Consider the following 17,964-nt stretch of genomic DNA (forward strand, 5'->3'; position numbering starts at 1 on the left):
TCTCTGCCCAGTGGCTCTGTCTTCCTAACATTTCTTACCTGTCTTAATGTTATTTACTCCTCAAATATCATCTCTTCTGTAAAGCATTTCCTGATTTCTCAAATTATAAGGTTTTTTCCTCTGAGACCTTAGAGTGGTTATTAATATTTCTTTGGCATTTATTCTGGCTCTTTTAGTCTCTTCTCCATTCATCGACGAGCTTCATGAGGACGGGCAGTTGTGTCTCCTGTGGCCTTCCCCGGTGGCTCAGTAGTAAAGAATTCCCCTACCAGTGCAGGGTTTGATCCTCGGCTTTGATACATGGGTCTAATCTGTGGGTTGGGAAGATCCCCTAGAGTAGAAAATGGCAACCCTCTCCGGTATTCTTGTCTGGAGAATCCCATGGACAGAGTACCTGGTAGGCTACAGTCCACAGTGTCAAAGAGTTGGACACCACTGAGTGACTGAGCATGCATGCTCATACACATGCACATGACTCCTTTAGTATCCACTGGATCATGGAAAAAGCAAGAGAGTTCCAGAGAAACGTCTGCTTCTGCTTTATTGACTACAGCAATGCATTTGACTATGTGGATCACAACAAACTGTAGAAAATTCTTCAAGAGATGGGAATACCAGACCACCTTACCTGCCTCCTGAGAAATCTGTATGCAGGTCAAGAAGCAACAGTTAGAACCGGACATGGAACAATGAACTGGTTCCAAATTGGGAAAGGAGTATGTCAAGACTGTATACTGTCACCCTACTTATTTAATGTATATGCAGAATACATCATGCGAAATGCTGGGCTTGATGAAGCACAAGCTGGAATCAGTATTGCCAGGAGAAATATCAATAACCTCAGATATGCAGATGACACCACCCTTATGGCAGAAAGTGAAGCAGAAATGAGGAGCGTCTTTATGAAAGTGAAAGAGGCGAGTGAAAAAGTTGGCTTAAAATTCAACATTCTAAAAACTAAGATCATGGCATCCAGTCCCATCACTTCATGGCAATTAGATGGGAAAACAGTGAAAACAGTGACAGACTTTTTCCTGGGTTCCAAAATCACTGCAGATGATGACTGCAGCCATGAAATTAAAAGACACTTGCTCTGTGGAAGAAGAGCTGTGACCAACCTAGATAGCATATTAAAAAACAAAGACATTACTTTGCTGACAAAGGTCCATCTGGTCAAAGCTATGGTTTTTCCAGTTGTCATGTATGGATGTGAGAGTTGGAGCATAAAGAAAGCTCTCGACTGCTGAAGAATTGATGCTTTTGAACTTTGGTGCTGGAGAAGACTCTGGAGAGTCCCTTGGACTGCAAGGAGATCCAACCAGTCAATATTAAAGGAAATTGACCCTGAATATTCATTGGAAGGGCTGATGCTGAAGCTGAAGCTCCAATACTTTGGCCACCTGATGCGAAGAACTGACTTGCTGGAAAAGACCCTGATGCTGGGAAAGATTGAAGGCAGGAGGAGAAGGGAATGACAGAGAATGAGATGGTTGGATGGCATCACTGACTCTATGGGCATGGGTTTGAGCAAGCTCCAGGAGTTGATGATGGACAGGGAAGCCTGGTGTGCTGCAGTCCATGAGGTCACAAAGAGTCGGACACGACTGAGTGACTAAACTGAATGAACTGAACTGAGAGCTAGCAGAATTTGAAAAGTGGCTACAAGGTTGTGACAAACAGCAGAGATATGATTAGCATTCAAGTTTGATTTTAAAGAGAGGGAGGATTTTTCTTTTTCTTTTTAAAGGATTTTATTTATTTTTGTCGAAGTATAATTGCTTTACAGAAAAGGAAGTGGCAACCCCCTCCAGTATTCTTGCCTGCGAAATCCCATGGACAGAGGAGCCTGGTGGGCTACAGTCCATGGGGTCACAAAGAGTTGAACATGAATGAGCACACACACACACACACAGAATTGCTTTATAATTTTGTGTTAGTTTCTTTTGTGCAACAACGTGAGTCATCCATACGTATATATGTGTATGTGTGTGTGTTTGTATCTACACCCTCCCTCTTGAGACTCCCTCTTAACCACCCCCTATCCCACCCCTCTAGGTCATCACTGAGCTGAGCTTCCCACTAGCTATTTTATACATGGTAGTATATATATGTCAATCCTACTCTAAGAGAGGAAGGATTTTTCAAAGTCTATTTTCAATTCAGAGCCAGTATTAGAAAAATTTATAATTGTGACAGTGTAATTTGAGAAATGAAAACAGAGTATAATTTTAATTTGATCTTATTATCCACTCAGAAATACATAATGAGAAGATGGGCTTCATGTAAAAGGGATTCATTTTGCCTTGAAATTTTCAAGTAAGCAACAAATTTAATATCCAGCAAATATCTTTCATGATACTACTCTAATGTTGGAAATGATATACTGCATTTTCCATAAGAACTGCACTAAAATGGCAAAGCTATGGCCAGTAGCATTAATATTTTAATGTGATCTTGTTCTTTGCCATTAAAACATCCACTGATCAATGGCAAAGTTTCAGATATATGTTCCCACTAAATGAGCCCTACATTGAGTGAGCAGATTCTCCATTAAAACTGGTGAGTCAGTGAGTCTTTGATAAAGGTTTTTAGCTCTGGTTGATAAAATGATTTAGCTGTCATCACTAGTTAGTAATTTGGATATTTTTTCCAAAAAAACTATGGACAAAAATGTTTTTGCTGTTGAGACCTTCAGTTTTGATAGTGTATTTTACAAACTTCACTGGTGTGAAAGAGGCCCAAGGAGAAGAATGGGGCATTCTTCGTTGAAGGAGTCTTATTTGAGCCATGCCTGAAGGAGGAGAGCGTTCTGAATAGGCTGAGAATGGGTGAAAGGGCATTCATTGGCTGGTGAAGGTCAGCACCATACACATTGCATGGTGTACATTATTTCAACATAATTATGTTGGATATACATAATTATGGAAGATGGTAGTGGGCAGGGTAAAGAATCCACCTGCAGTACAGAAGACTCAGGTTCTAAATCTGGGTTGGGAAGATCCCCTGGAGAAGGAAATGGCAACCCACTCCAGTATTCTTGCCTAAGAAATTCCATGGATGGAAGAACCTGGTGGGCTATAGTCTATGGGATTGCAGGAGTCAGACATGACTGAGCAACTAAACCACCAAAGGGTGCAGGGGGAGAGTTTGAGGCTAGAAAGGCAGACAGAAAATCAGCTTGAGAAGCCTTGTGTACCCTCATCCTATGTTCAGGGAGGAACCGTCAGAACTTTGTGTAGACAAATGATGTGATCAAATGTGAGCTTTAGGAAGATCTCCCTTAAAGCAATTTAGAAGATGTACTGTAGGCTAAAGGCAGCAGGGAGGCAGCTGGAAGATCATTACACAGTCCAGTTAATGGTTCCAGGCAGTTACAGGATACTGAGGGAGGCCGTAGGAGTCTCTTTATTGGGATTAAATGAAATAACTAGCCTTCTGCTGCCCATTCTCTGGCTGGCATGATCACTCATGAGTTTTGGCCCTTGTAATAAACTCAGGTTTGTCAAGCATATTTCTCTGGTGAGACAGGCCCTGGATTTGTTGGTTTCACCCTGGGCACATTGTAATCACCCAATAACTACTACTGGTTAATCCTAATATTTGGGGCTGATGACCAAGAGTCATTGGGCTGGATGGAGAACTAGAGTTGTAGGGACTTTTCTGGTGATCCAGTGGCTAAGAACCTGCCTGCCAGTGCAGAGGACATGGGTTCAGTCCCTGGTCTAGAAAGATCCTACATGCCACGGACAACTAAGCCCGTGTGGCACAACCACTGAGGCTACATACACGCTCTGGCGCCAGCATGACACAGCTAGAGGGTCTGTGTGTTCAGTGGAAGACCCCACATGATGCAACTCCTACTCCCCATCCTCTCCCCCACCCAGCACCCCACCAGAGGCATAAGCCACGTTACTGCAAAAAGAGTGTCAGCCTGAATCAATAGATGTGGGTGCAGTTCCCAAATGGATCTAAGACCTAGGCTGGTTTTCACTGGTGAGTGCCCAGCACGTTGTAGATGTTCAGTAACGTCAGTGTACATTCCTTAAGGACAGACACTCTCGTTTTCTGCATGCGGAGCAGCATGTTATAGCCACCTCACATGGGAAGGCTTTATAGAGGGCCAGCCAGCTGAGGCTGTAGCTTCTGTCACCCTGGTGATGGCCAGGGTGGACTTGACCTTCTTCCCCACTGACCGCTTTAACGAGGCCTCCCAAAGCCATGTTTTCTGTCAGTATGGCCTCCCCTGCCCTACCATGCTGTCAGACAAGAAAGATTAGGCTTTGTAGTCGTGAGATGCTTTCTTTTAAGTCTCAGAAAGCCACGTGGCGTGTTCTGCTCTAGGGAGTGTTTGTCATCTCCCTCAGTGGATGATCCTGCCTCCTTTCTCTCCTTTACTACCCGCTTCTTCCCCCACTACACAGCACCCCCCCCAATTACTTCTACACATAAAAGCAAATAAAGAAGTAATTTATGCAGTATGTCACTAGCTGATCTTGTACAGAAAAAGGAAAACTAGAGGAGGATGAGGAAATTAGGACTACTTGGGTGAGGAAGGAGTCAAGTTGTTATTTTAAATAAGGTTGTAAGGGGACTTCCCTTGTGATCCAGTGACTGAGACTCTGAGCTCCCAGTGCAGGGGGCCCTGGGTCAGGAAACTAGATCTCACATGCCACAGCTAAAGATCCTGCATGCTGCAACTAAAGACCTGGAGTAGCCAGATCAATAGGGCAGTAAGGTTAGATCTCAGTGAGAAAGTCAGTTTTGATGAAAACTCGAAGGAACAGAGGGAGGTCACCATAGTAGATCTTGGGGAAGGGCAGAGGAAGCACCCATGCACAGGCCTTGAAGCGGGTGTGTGTGTGAAACCCCAGTGAGGCTGGGCTGCCTGAAGCAGCCAGGAGGAGAGAGGAGATGGGAACAGACCTTTTATGAAACCATTGCTGCTTCCACTACCTGTGATGAAGGACCAGTTTCTTTATTATTTTGTTTTCCTTAATCCATTGTCAGCTACTAGTTTTATAAGATTTAATGAAAATGAATTACTAGAAAAGTGAACTTAAAATAAGAGCCTAATGTTTTATTATTCAAGCCACATAAAATTTCTCTTACCAGATTGATGTCAAAATTTCTAAATGTTTGCTTTGCATTTCTTTACTCACTTCAACATAGACCAATAGCCCATGCTGCAGAACCACACTTTGAGTCGTGTCATGAGAATCCATTGTAAGGACTTGACTTTTGCTCTAAGCTAAAGGAGGAGCCGTTGGAACATTTAGAAGAGAGGAAAGATCTGATCCAACTGACATTTTAAGTGAATTACTCTGGTTTAGAGGATGGAGTGCAGGCAACTCAGGGGAGGAGCCGGGATGCTGATGAGACTTGCATTTTACAGGCAAGAGATGATGATGGCTCAGACCAGGATGGAACAGGAGGAAAAGGTAGAACGTGGTTGGTTCTGGGTGTATTTCTATGGTTGAGCCCACAGAGTTTCCTAGTGGATTGAGTGGGGAAGTGAAAGGAAGGGAAGTCAGGGGTGACCCCACCTTGGGGGTGACCCCGAGGTCTCCACTTGGATAACATGAAAGATGAATTAATGTCAACTGAGACTGGGAATGTTCCAGCTGTGAGGGAAAAGTTGGGGAAATCTGGAGTTCCATTTTGTATGTTTTGAATTTACTTTCAGTAGATGGATCTAAGAAATGTTTAAACATCTTGATGTTACATAAAGACCTGCATCTTAAAGTGAAAACTTAGGGCTAGAGAGAAACCTGGAAAGTCCCTGAAGTGTGCCCTCTCACCTGTGGTCTTTCACTGTCTGGTGTAAGGCGTATTGTTATTCAGTCGCTAAGTCGTGTCCGAAGGCATGCCAGGCTTCCCCATCCTTCACTATCTCCTGGAGTTTGCTCAAATTCATGTCTGTTCGGTTAGTGATGCTATCTAGCCATTTCCTCTGCTGCCCTCTTCTCCTCCTGCCTTCAATCTTTCCAGCATCAGGGTCTTTTCCAGCGAGTCAACTCTCTACATCAGGTGGCCAAAGTGTTGGAGCTTCAACTTCAACATCAGTCCTTCCAATGAATATTCAGGGTTGATTTCCTTTAGAACTGACTGGTTTGATTTCCTTGCTGTGCAGGGGACTCTCAAGAGTCTTCTCCAGCACCACAATTTGAAAGTGTCAGTTCTTGGCACTCAGCCTTCTTTATGGGCCAACTCTCACACCTGTACATAACTACTGGAAAAACCATAGCTTTCACTGTTTGAAAGTAATATCTTTGTTTTTTAATACACTATCTGGGTTTGTCATAGCTTTCCTTTCAAGGAGCGAGTGTCTCTTAATTTCATGGCTGCAGTCACTATCCTCAGTGATTTTGGAGCCCAAGAAAATAGAATCTGTCACTGGTTCCACTTTTCCTTCTTCTATCTGCCATAAAGTGATGGAACCAGATGCCATAATCTTAGCTTTTTAGATGTTGATGAAGGTGAAAGAGGAGAGTGAAAAATCTGGCTTAAAACTCAAGGCAGGACGTAGTTATTATATTTAAAAGGGTCCAAGGAAGTCAAGTTAGGTACCTTCATCAGTGATCGCATTCTGGCATTAAGTTCTCCCTATTTGGAAAGTGTTCCATCTTTTTAAATCCTCACAAGTGAAAGAACTGTCTCCTCATTTCCAACAGTCCAAATCTGGTTGAACCTAAGTTCCATGAAGCAGCTATAGAGCTGAGTAGGATTTAAGAGCAATCTGGCTACAAATCTGCCATCCTTTTGATTGCCAGGATTAATGTGGCTTCTCTGATTGCCAGTGGTTACAGAAAGTATTACCAAAACTTACTAGTACCAAACGTATAACAGCTTCTTGATATTTTCTGCTTAGTGAATAAAATGTGCAAAAGTGCATAGAGTTGATGAGCCCAATTCTTTAAAATATTAAGTATATGATATACCTAATAAAGACTGGAAGGTAATGCCTTAAAATTTTTTACTTGTGATTATTTGGGTGGAGAGACTGTAAGAAGTATCTCCTCGCACTTTCTGGTGTATAACTAAAACACGTTTTACTTTAACAATTTGAAGTAATAGCCTTTGTTAAAGAAGGTGGGCACGGCAGCCGTGTGACGACTCCCTCTCTCTGGCCTCCGCAGCTCACCATCTGCTACTTGGACATGCTGATGACCAGCGAGGAGCGCAGGAAGCAGCTGAGGGACCAGTACTGCTTTGACTGTGACTGTTTCCGGTGTCAAACCCAGGACAAGGTATGTGGTATGGAACCAGCTTGAAACACCACCCAGGCAATCTCCCCATGATTTTGCAGAGCACTCTGCTCTTATTTCCCATTAACCCAAAAGTAAATGACTCTCAGTGAATAATAGGAAACAAAGGTAAATAAAACAATACATTGTGCTGCATATGTTTTATTTCCTGGAACTCTTATCAACCACCAGGCAACAAGAGGTTTAATCTCAGGTAAGGATCTATGGAGTCTAGAGGGAATGTGGGTGTAAAACATGTAATTAAAAAGATGTTGGAGGCCAGAGTGCTATTAGAGCCTATAGCAAGAGGGCTAATTACGTTATGAGTGGTAACAGCTATTGCTCTGTAGTAAATACAGCAAGTTTTATTGAGTTTTTATTTCTTTGAAATTCCTCCTGTAACCCTTTCTGCTGCAATACTTTATCAGATGGAGATTCCTTATCCAGGAACTTTTACTTTCTGAGAAATGAAAAGTCAACATAAATGCCATAAAGATTATAAATGAACTTTTCTCATATTACTCATATACTTTCCTTACACTGAGCCTATTTACTCTTAGTTTGCACACAATTAGGTTGTCAAATGAACTCTTACGTTGGTAGAGTGTTTTACATTTGTTGGGCTTCTTTTGTAATTATTATCTCATTTGAACTTAAGACTCATAATTAGGAAACAGAACTCAGAAAGGTTCAGAGCTCTGCCTCTGGGACAGGATGAAGGAAAAGTGGTAGTACCCTGTCTCAAACGCTGATCTTTTGATAAACCTAGTGTTCCTTCTACTATTCGACAGCTACCTGTGGCTTCTGGCGCCCACATCAGTGGAGAAAGGTAGTCGCTTTCACTCCATGAGAAAGGGGCGTAAGCTCATTCTAAAGATGCAGAAGTCAATGATCATGGTTAGTTTTTCATTAAAAATAGCTTATAGAGCAAGAGGTTCAAGAGGCGGGGGGCATATGTATACCTATGGCTGATTCATGTTTTGGTATGGCAGAAACCAATACAACATTGTAAAACAGTTATCCTCCGAATAAAAGAAAAAGTTAATGGTAAGTTTGCTAATAGGATGTGCCTTCTGAATCAAACACCATCTTGAATTAATGAAAATACTCATTGACTTGATTAATTTGATCAATCTGGTACTTTAATTTACCATAACCATGCCCATCACATAGTTTAAAAAAACATTAATTATAGAAAAAACATAGATTATAGAAATAAGTGAATTGAATGGAAAAAGTTGGATCCATTGCTAAGAGCGCCCCAAGATTTACTCTACTTTGGTGTTTACATTTTGCCGTTCACAAACATTCCAAGAATCATAGATCCCCTAGAATTCCTCCTCAGAGTTTAACCTGGAATGGCTGGGAGCAAGGTAGTTTCCCATCAGCATACTTGGTTGGGGATGGGAAGGCTGTTGGATTTAGTGCCTCTTACCTGCCATTTTGGAGAAGGGCATGGCAACTCACTCCAGTATTCTTGCCTGGAAAATCCTATGGACTGAGGATCCTGGTGGGCTACAGTCCATAGCATCTCAAGGAGTCGGACATGACCTAATGACTCTGCATGCAAGTGTACATGCCATCTATATGGCAGACCCTCAATTCTTTTTTTTTTTTTTTTGAGTGATTGTTAAAACTCAGGTCATGTTCACTTTTGACTTATTGTTATAGTTGAAATCTGGGCTGAAATAATAGGAACGGGTTTAGCTACAAATAACAGATAACCCAAAAGAAAACTGGCTGTAGCAAGTGTAATATGTTTTTCTCAATAATTCTAGAGAAGCAGCCCAGCATGAGAGCAGCTCCTGGTAGGTCGCATCACAGACCCAGAATCCTTCTGTCTTCCTCCTTAGACAGCCCTAGCATATGCTTTTGTCTTCATGGCCCCAGGATGACTGCTGCCCCCAGGCCCCAGTCATTGCATCCAAGCTCTAGACAGGGAAAACAAGGGGTGATAAAAGACAAAGAACAAAGAGAAACGCTCCTGGGGATTTCCACCTGTATCTTATGGGTCAGAGCTGTGTCACATACTATTGCAGCTGTGAAAGAGGAAAGGAAACCAAATTTTAACTTTTCAGCCTTTAATCCAGAAGAAGACAAGGGAGAAGAAGTTGTGAATAGCTTTTTGGTACCTGATCTGTAGTGTCTCTCATATCCATTAAGACCCTTTTCTTTACTCCTTTGAGTTCAAAGTTTGAGATAATATTAGGATTGTCCAGAGAAAGAGAATGAGCAGGGTGTATATGTGTGTTTGTGTGTGCACATGCATGCACACATGTAAAGAGACAGATAGGTTGGTTGGTTGATTATAAGGATTTGGCTCCTGTGATTGTGGGGACTGACAGGTCCCAAGATCTGCAGTTGGCAGGCAGGAGACCCAGGGTTGCTGATGGTATAAGTTACAGTGTGAAAGTTGATAGGCTCAGTGATGCAAGAAAGCCAGCATTTTAGTTTGAGTCCAAAGGGAAGAAGAAAGTGAAATCACACCTAGAAGGTAGTCAGGGAGAAGAAGATCGCTCTTACTAGTGGTGGGGTCAGCCTTTCTGTGCTATTCAAGGCTTCAACTGATTGAGTGTGGCCCACCCACACTGGGGAGAACAATCTCCTTTAATAAGCCAATTTATCCACGTGTTAATCTCATCCAAAGACACTCTCATGAGCACACCCAGAATAACGTCTGACTAAATGTCTGGGTACCCTATGACCCAGTCAAGTTGACATATAACTTGAACCTTTACAAATACTGTGTTAGAGGTAGGCCAAGCCGTATCATCAGAAAAGTCCTGGAGGGCAGGAGGAGTGGCAGCATCTGGCTTTGGGAAGGCTGTTGGTGCATAGGAGCCCCCAGGCACCTGGCACGCACCCACCCCACCACCATCATAATGCCCAAGGGGGAGGGTCAGCTCCACCAGAGGGGTGGAGAGTGGGGAGCCCAAGAGATGGGCAAGGTTGTCAGCTAAGCCTGTTCCTGAAAATGTCCTGTGGACATGAGGCCACAGAGGCAGAAGGAAAGGATACTCTGCAGACCAAAAAGTGCACACACAAGGGAAAAAGGGAGCAAAGGGAAAACCGGCCAAAGTGCCTAAGCAAGAAACTGAAGACGATTTACCTGTAGAAAGTGGGGAAACTAAGAATGAAGCAAGTCTAGCCTCTGATGAAACAGGAGAGAAAAAAGCCATCTGATTAATATCACCTGCTATGTCATATCCGTGGCCCCTGTCTCCCTTCTTGAATGACCCAGGGGAATATTTTTATCTAATATTTTGTAAATATAAGACTTTTAGAAGCTCTGGAGACATTTTTAAGAAGAGAATTCCACTTCCTTCCCTTTTTATGTGTAAAGGGTTTTTTTAAAAACAAATTATTTTTTGAAGCATAATTGCATTGTTTCTGCTGTACAATAAAGTGGATCAGCTATATATACACACATATATCCCCCACTTTGGAGCCTCCCTCCCTCCCACCCCTCCATCACACCCCTCCATCACACCCCTCTATCACACTCCTCTAGGTCATCACAGAGCACCGAGTAGACCTCTGTGTGCCATACACCAGCTTCCCACTAGTTATCTATCTAACACGTGATAATGTATATATCTCAGTCCTGCTCTCCCAATTTGTCCCTCCCTCCCCTTGCAAGGGTTTTTTTTAAGAGGTAAAATCATTTTCTGTTTTTTTTAGTTTTTGGTACAACCAGAAAATAGTGGGATATTGAATAAGGAGGTTTGATTGTCTTGAATGTCTGCTTAACATACCGTAGATGGTGATTATTTTTTATATCTTAAAATACAAAGCATAGTAAATGGCAGTTTGAAATCACGTTGTATATTTACTGTGAACATTTGAACTTCCATTCCTGTGTCGTTTTCAGTAGAATCTTTTCCTAAAGAAAATCCCTTGACCTTGGTTGTCCCTGTCAGAATTGCATGCTAGCATCTTTGGTCATGGTAGTGCAGTTCTCATAGTAACTTTGGTAATGTACTGTGAAAGAAAACTGAAAATTTGAATATATAGTGTATATGATATTAAGTTGTGAATTAGTGAAATTTATAATGTAATAACAATATTTGAAGATATTGGCACTTAATATCCTATTAAGAAAAATTTGCCTTCAATTTTTAAGCTGAAAAGTCACCAGAATAACTGTTTAGGAAAGAATCACAGTGACATGATTTTTCAGATTTTAAGAATTGTGTGCAAATTGAAATATCTGTGTACTGATCCTCAAAATAGCCAAGAAGATCTCTATTATTTAAAAAAAAAAAAAAATGCTCGATTTCTTTTTCCAGTCCATTGTGTATCTATCTTGGGCAAGGCATTCTTCCTCTCTGATTTTTTATGTCACCTGTTATACAAGGGAGTTGTATTAAGACTCGATCATCTTAAGGCCCCTTCTGGCTCTATTATCCATCATTTCTATGAAATGTTTCCTAGTGGAAGTGAGTAGAATATATATTTAGATGAGAATATAAACTTGATTTCAATTAGTTCATCAGTTTTATTTTCAAGTTTCTATTTGAGAATTTTCTTCTGTTTAGCGATATAAACATCCCTTCTGAATTTGCTATACTGTTTGTTTGATTTGAAAAATACAGAGATGAATTCAGCTTAGTGCATCCCCAAAAGAGCATACATTCAAAATTAGTTCAGTCAAAAATTATATTTACTTCAGTTCCTAGTTTAAAGTTTTCAAGCTTGTTTTTCTGCTTTTCTTGGAACCTAGAAAATTCATCTCAACAGGTTTCTCCATCAAGTAATATTTATTATGTGCCTACATCTGCATGTTACTGGACTTGCCTGGTGTCGTGTTTCAGGAAGGCAAGAGGCCTTATAATAGCAGGGGTAATTTGCATTTGTGAACTTAGCTGTCATTTGTAATCAACAACAACTTAATTTCTGGAAGAAATAAAACTTACCTTCTAGAGAAGGTTTTGGAATGATTTGGCTTGTGCAGGTCAAAATCCAAGGCAATAGAAACAGAACAGACTAAATGGAATTGATTGTTTCCATAAGTGTGTGGATAGTACATAGTATGCTTCCTTGGATGTCACATGTTTTATTGCAAAAGAAAAAGCTGTGTTTACTTTCCATGTCACTTTCTTTCCTAGTACCTGTTACATACGATCTTTCTTCTAAAACACCAGGTCGATCTATTCACAGCCCTGTTGCCTCATTCCTAGATTATTGAAATAGCCCCTAACTGGTCACCTGACACTCAAATTTCTTTCTTTCTTCTGTCTTGTACATAGTTTCAGAGTAAGTTTTCTGAAACAGCACTGCTTCCATGCTGTTGCTTTGTTCAGAATTTTTTAAAATATTGAGTGTTATCTTTAGTCTTCAAGATAAATTTCAAACTCAGCATGGCATTCACTGTCCTCCAGGATCATGACCCCAAGGTCCAGCCTACCTTGGTTTCTTTTTTCTCTTTTCCTTTTCCCTCTCTTCTCTTCTTCAATTGTCTGATCTAACTTGTTTAATCTAATTATAACCTCCCCCCCCATCCAAAAGATTCTGAAGTGGCTTTCAGGCACATGTACACAGATAATGCACATGTATGCAGCAATATATACCTGCATATGCCATATAACAGCAATACATTTTATATTGATTTGTGAAATAAGTCACAAAAAATCAGACATAGGCAAGTTGGAACCCAGAATGCATGCCATATGATCCTGTATAGTGACAAGAAATAAATCACAAATTTACCCTGAATTTCTCAGTAGCCAAATATCTGTGTACTGATCCTCAAAATAGCCAAGAAAATCTCAATTATGAAAAAAAAAAAATAAGTGCTCGATTTCTGTGCTGGATTCCAGTCCATTGTGTATCTATCTTGGGCAAGGCATTTAGCCTCTCTAATTTTTTTCATCTGTAATACAAGGGAGTAGTATTAAGACTGATTTCAAAAGACCCAACAGCTGGAAGACTGGGCACATACATGCTCCTCAGCTGAAGCAGTTTTTTCCTGTCTCTGAGGCCCTTGCCACGGGTCCCACTGAGACTGAATGATCAATATCCTTGTCCAGACATCCACAAAGATTTAAATAGCTGATTTTTATAATATTCTTCAGTGTGGCTGAATGACATCATTTCACATTATAACTTAATCAAAGAAGTAAGGAAGGTGAAAAATTATGTAATCTAGTTCTTATCTCTCTGGCTTAGTTCATTCCAGGAGTAAAACTTATAGAACTATATAGAAGAAAGCAAAGACTGCATATCCTTCAAGTAATCCTTCTATTTCTTATAGTCTTTTAATTAAAAAAAAATTTTTATTAAAAGTCAAAGTACTAGACCCACATTGAAAAACTTAGTACATACTCTCTCCTGCTGCTACCCAAGTCTTGCCCCCTAGAGGTGCCCCATTTCAGCTTCCGGCATTTACTCTGTATTTCTAAAACTAAAGCTCCCTTAAATCACATCTTATTTTGCTATTGGGTTGGTTTAATGACTTTTTTATTTGTAGGATTTCAAATTTGCTTTTTATTCCCAACCTTCCAGTTTAGGTTTTATTTCTACTTGTTTCTGTTCTGTAATTTCTTATTCATGTCCAGTACATGCTTCTCTATTATGTATCTATTTGCACATCCTAATCTTACTTTAAAGTCTTGGTCATTCAGTGCTATAGTTTATTTTCCTGGAGTGAAATCATGTTCAGATTCTTGATTTTTTTATTTTTGTTGAGTATCTACCTTAGCCTTGCATTTCACTCTGTGTTTTGGAATTCTGTGTGGCAGGCCCATTTTTAGTGGGATGTCTTCTTATCTTGTTCCTTTTTCTCCTTCTCTGCACATCTGCTCTCTCTGGTTGCTTTCTGCTTGCCTCCCTCAGGCCCCAGCTCAGAACCAGACTTCATGGCATTTGTAAGTGTGGACCACAGTGATGTTGAGATTGCAGACCTGGTTACTTAGGTGATAGGCATCTGACTCTGTACCCAGAGAGACTCTATATGTGTCTTCTAGGCTTTCGAGGGCCAACAGTTCCTGTAAATATTTATCCCCAGGAAACATGTCATCATCCCTTTTTTTTTTTTTCAGCCTCTTTTCATAACCAGGGAAGACTCACCCTTGCCTTTAAGCTCACCTTTCTTCTGTAAAGCACTTTTCTCTCTCTTAACCATTGGGACCAAACGCATGTCTGTAATGGCCGGCTTCCAGACCTGAGGCTTTGGCTTCGGTTTTGCTGACTGCTCTGCATTTCTGTTACTGGTCCAGAGAGATGTTTATCTTGTTTTCGAATTAGTAAAGCTATTTTTGTTTCTCTTTTTATGGTTTACTTATCATTACTATCACTTTGGAGTAGAGGTGAGCCCCTCCAAGTCTGAACTTACAACAGCTTGTTGAAAGCCTGCTGTTCGCTTCTCATAGCTAAGAATTCAAGTCTTTGGCGGCAGAAGAAAATACGAGGATAAACAATGATCTAATTCTCCTGAGGGCTTCCAAACATGTGTGCACTTTTCCTGGTACCAGCCTGTCTGCGAAGCAGGGATCTGTGTCTTGTATCACTGGGCCTTCTATGGACAGAGAGTTGAGTAGAGTCATTCTGAAAGTGTATCCATTTCAAAAACCGTTTAATAGATGGTTCTGTAGGGGAAACACCCTCAGAAACTCCTCATTCCTTGATGCTACAGTTCTAAGTTCACTTGCTCTTATTTTCTTCTGTGGGGTTTCCCTGGTGGTCTGCCATGCAGAAGACACAGGAGACGCAGGTTCAATCCCTGGGCTGGGAAGATCCCCTGGAGGAGGAAACTGGCAACCCACTCTAGTATTCTTGCCTGGAGAATCCCATGGACAGAGGAGCCTGGTGGGCTACAGTCCAAAGGGTCAGACATGACTGAGCGACTATGCACACACATTTTCTCCTATAGAAATAAAGCAATGTTAATAACTGTCTTTGGTAATTATTTCAATTTCTTTTCACACTCTCTTTTCTTGGGTCCCTCTGAGGCCCTGCACAACATCTGTGGGTTACAGAACCCAGCGTCCCTCAGAGGCACGGCTATTGCTGACGCCAGACAAGAGCAGCCTTGGTTCTTGTATGTGCTATGCTGTCCCTGCTTTGTCACTGCTAAACTGGGAAAACTGGGGAGAGGAGGCAGGATTGACCCAAAGGGAGGGGCGAGGATTGTCTGAAGGAGGAGTGAAGGAATTAAAGTGAAGAGTTAAAGCTGTATCCAAAGGAAATGAACGTTTTCTGCCCAAGAAAAAGTTTCTTTGGTAACTTGAGTCTATTTGAAATATGAGCAATTACTGAAAGGTCATTAGAAAACCAGTTTGTTTGTTTTTTTTCTGCTGCCTTCTTCTATTTTGCTAAATTAATTGTAAGTAGAAATGCCTCGTGGTAGGAATGATGAGCCCAGTCAGCTCTGAATTGTTTTATATTTCAAGTTTTAACAATCTAAGCAGAATGTGTTTCCTGTTTCTAAAGTTTTCATCATAACAGAATTACATTATCTTCAGAAGATTAGGAAGAGTTGGCAGGAAACTGAAGGAAAGAGAGAAAGAGTGTGTTGTGCATGTGTGTGTGTGGTGAGTTTTTAAGCAGTAAAACCTAACAGTACTGTATGTTACCTGTCTTATTTCTCCAAACAACCTGAAGAATGGTTTTTCCAAAAGTGGCTATCATTAATGTTAAAGTGAGGAGAGGCATTTATTGGCTTCATAATCACCTAACCCCACATGCAGGGTCACTGTGAATGCCAGGGCAAGGCTTCTGGGCGTGGCACGGTGGGCATAGCAGGCTGTGAAATACACACTGTAGCTGTGGCGTTAGCCCTGGGGTGTGCTGTTTCCACATCACAGGTCACAGCACTTCAACTCTGACTCCCCCCCAGAGACCATGTGGCTCTGGTTTATCCAAAAGCCCTCCCCAAGGGTAAGAAGAGGGTCTCGCCACAATTTGTGGTGACGTGAATTCCATCTCACAACCTCTACAATTCTTGCGTACAAATTCTTTTCTCCTGGCTTTTGGTGTAGAAGCAGCTCTGGCTTGGGGAATGGATTCAGTGGTGGCAGCTCCCGTGACAAGGAAGTATGTATTCTGTGTCCTAGGCACATTACCTCACTCAGCCCGTGGCACACGGTGTTCAAGGGGTGCTGCAGAGTGAGGCTGTTGTTGTTGTTCAGTCCCTAAGTCGTGTCCGGCACTTTGCAATCCCATGGACCCTTCCAGGTTCCTCTGTCCATGGGGTTTCCCAGGCAGGAATACTGGAATGTGTTGCCATTTTCTCCTCCAGTGGATTTTCCCGACCCAGCATTAGCAGGTGGATTCTCTACCGCTGAGCCAACAGGGAAGCCCTAGAGTGAGGTACTCTTCCTCAAAGAATATAATCATCATAATTTTGTCTACTCAAGCTTCAGGGCTCTTACTGTGTGCCGGGAGTGATTATATACCTCCTCTCACTTAATCTCCATCATCTTACAAGAGGGTGGTTGCTCTTCTTCACACTTTGCAGATGCAGTAACTTCAGGAGCTACATTCTTAATTGCTCCACTGTATTGTCTCTGTAATTTCATGAATAGTATATACATTTTCCCTCTCTTAGTTTCTAAATATGGGAGTATAATTTGCATCCATTAAAATTCACTCTTTTTACTGTGCAGTTCTGAGTTTTGACAAATACATACCGTTTGCCTCACCACAACAACCCAGATACAGATCAATCCCATCACCCCTCCCCAGATTCCCATATAACTGCTTTAAAGTCAGCCTCTACCCCAACCTCCAGCCCCTGCTAACCCCTGATCTGCTGTCACTATAGCTTAACCTTTTCCAGAATGTCATATAAGATGATCCTAACAGCCATTTGATTCTGTCTTCCTCCATTTAGAATGATGCATTTGATACTCAGACTTTTTTTTTTTTTTTTGGTAATCTCAGCATTTGGTTTCTTTTTGTTGTCAAGTTGTATTCTATTATGCAGCTGTCCCACAGTTCATCTATTCACCCACTGAAGGGTGTTTGAGTTATTTTCCAGTTATTGGTGGTTATCGATGAAGCCACTTTAAACATTCATATATAGGTTTTTGTGTGAGTATAAATTTTCATTTCATTTGGGTAAATACCTAGGAGTAGGATTGCTGGGTTGTACAGTAAATATATGTTAAACTATGTAAGAAAATGCCGACCTGTTTTCTAAAGTAGCTGTGCCATTTTGAATTTCCCACCATCAATGAATGAAAATTCCAGTTACTTCACTTCCTTGCCAGCACTTGATTTTATCAGTTTTGTTTTTGTTTTTAATCATTCAAATAGACATACAGTTATATCACTTTCTGGCTTTAATTTGCATTCTTTAATGGCTAATGGGGCTTCCTAGGTAGCCCTAGTGGTGAGGAACCCACCTAATGCAGGCAACATAAAATGTGCAGGTTAATCCCTGGGTTGAGAAGATCCCCTGGAGGAGCGCATGGCAACCCACTCCAGTATTCTTGCCTGGAGAACCCCCATGGACAGACTAATGATTTATTATTTTCATGTGCTTATTTGCCATCTGTATAACTTATTTGGTGGTATACTTGTTCAAATCTTTTGCCTATGTTAAAAATTAGGTCTTGTCTTCTTCTTGAGTTTTGAGAGTTCTTTAACCTGCCTCCGAGTCTTTTATTAGATACATGTTTCAGAAAACTGTTGTCCTTGTCTGTGACTTGTCTTTTCATTCTCTTGAAAGAGTATTTTGAAGGGTGGAAATTTTTAACTTTTCTGTCATTCAGTTTTC

General features: G+C 41.2%; 1 protein-coding gene across 2 annotated transcripts in view; it reads left to right on the forward strand.

Annotated features, from left to right (window-relative positions):
- Window positions 1-17,964, forward strand: part of SMYD3 (SET and MYND domain containing 3) — a 701,156-nt gene that overhangs the window by 543,008 nt on the left and 140,184 nt on the right. For both annotated transcript variants that reach the window (XM_065935584.1, XM_065935585.1), the window contains exon 8: window positions 7,137-7,247. In XM_065935584.1, coding sequence (XP_065791656.1) covers window positions 7,137-7,247 — 111 coding nt within the window. The remainder of the gene's footprint in view (window positions 1-7,136; window positions 7,248-17,964) is intronic.

This window comes from Muntiacus reevesi, chromosome 5 (assembly GCF_963930625.1).
Source record: "Muntiacus reevesi chromosome 5, mMunRee1.1, whole genome shotgun sequence".
NCBI lineage: Eukaryota > Metazoa > Chordata > Mammalia > Artiodactyla > Cervidae > Muntiacus > Muntiacus reevesi.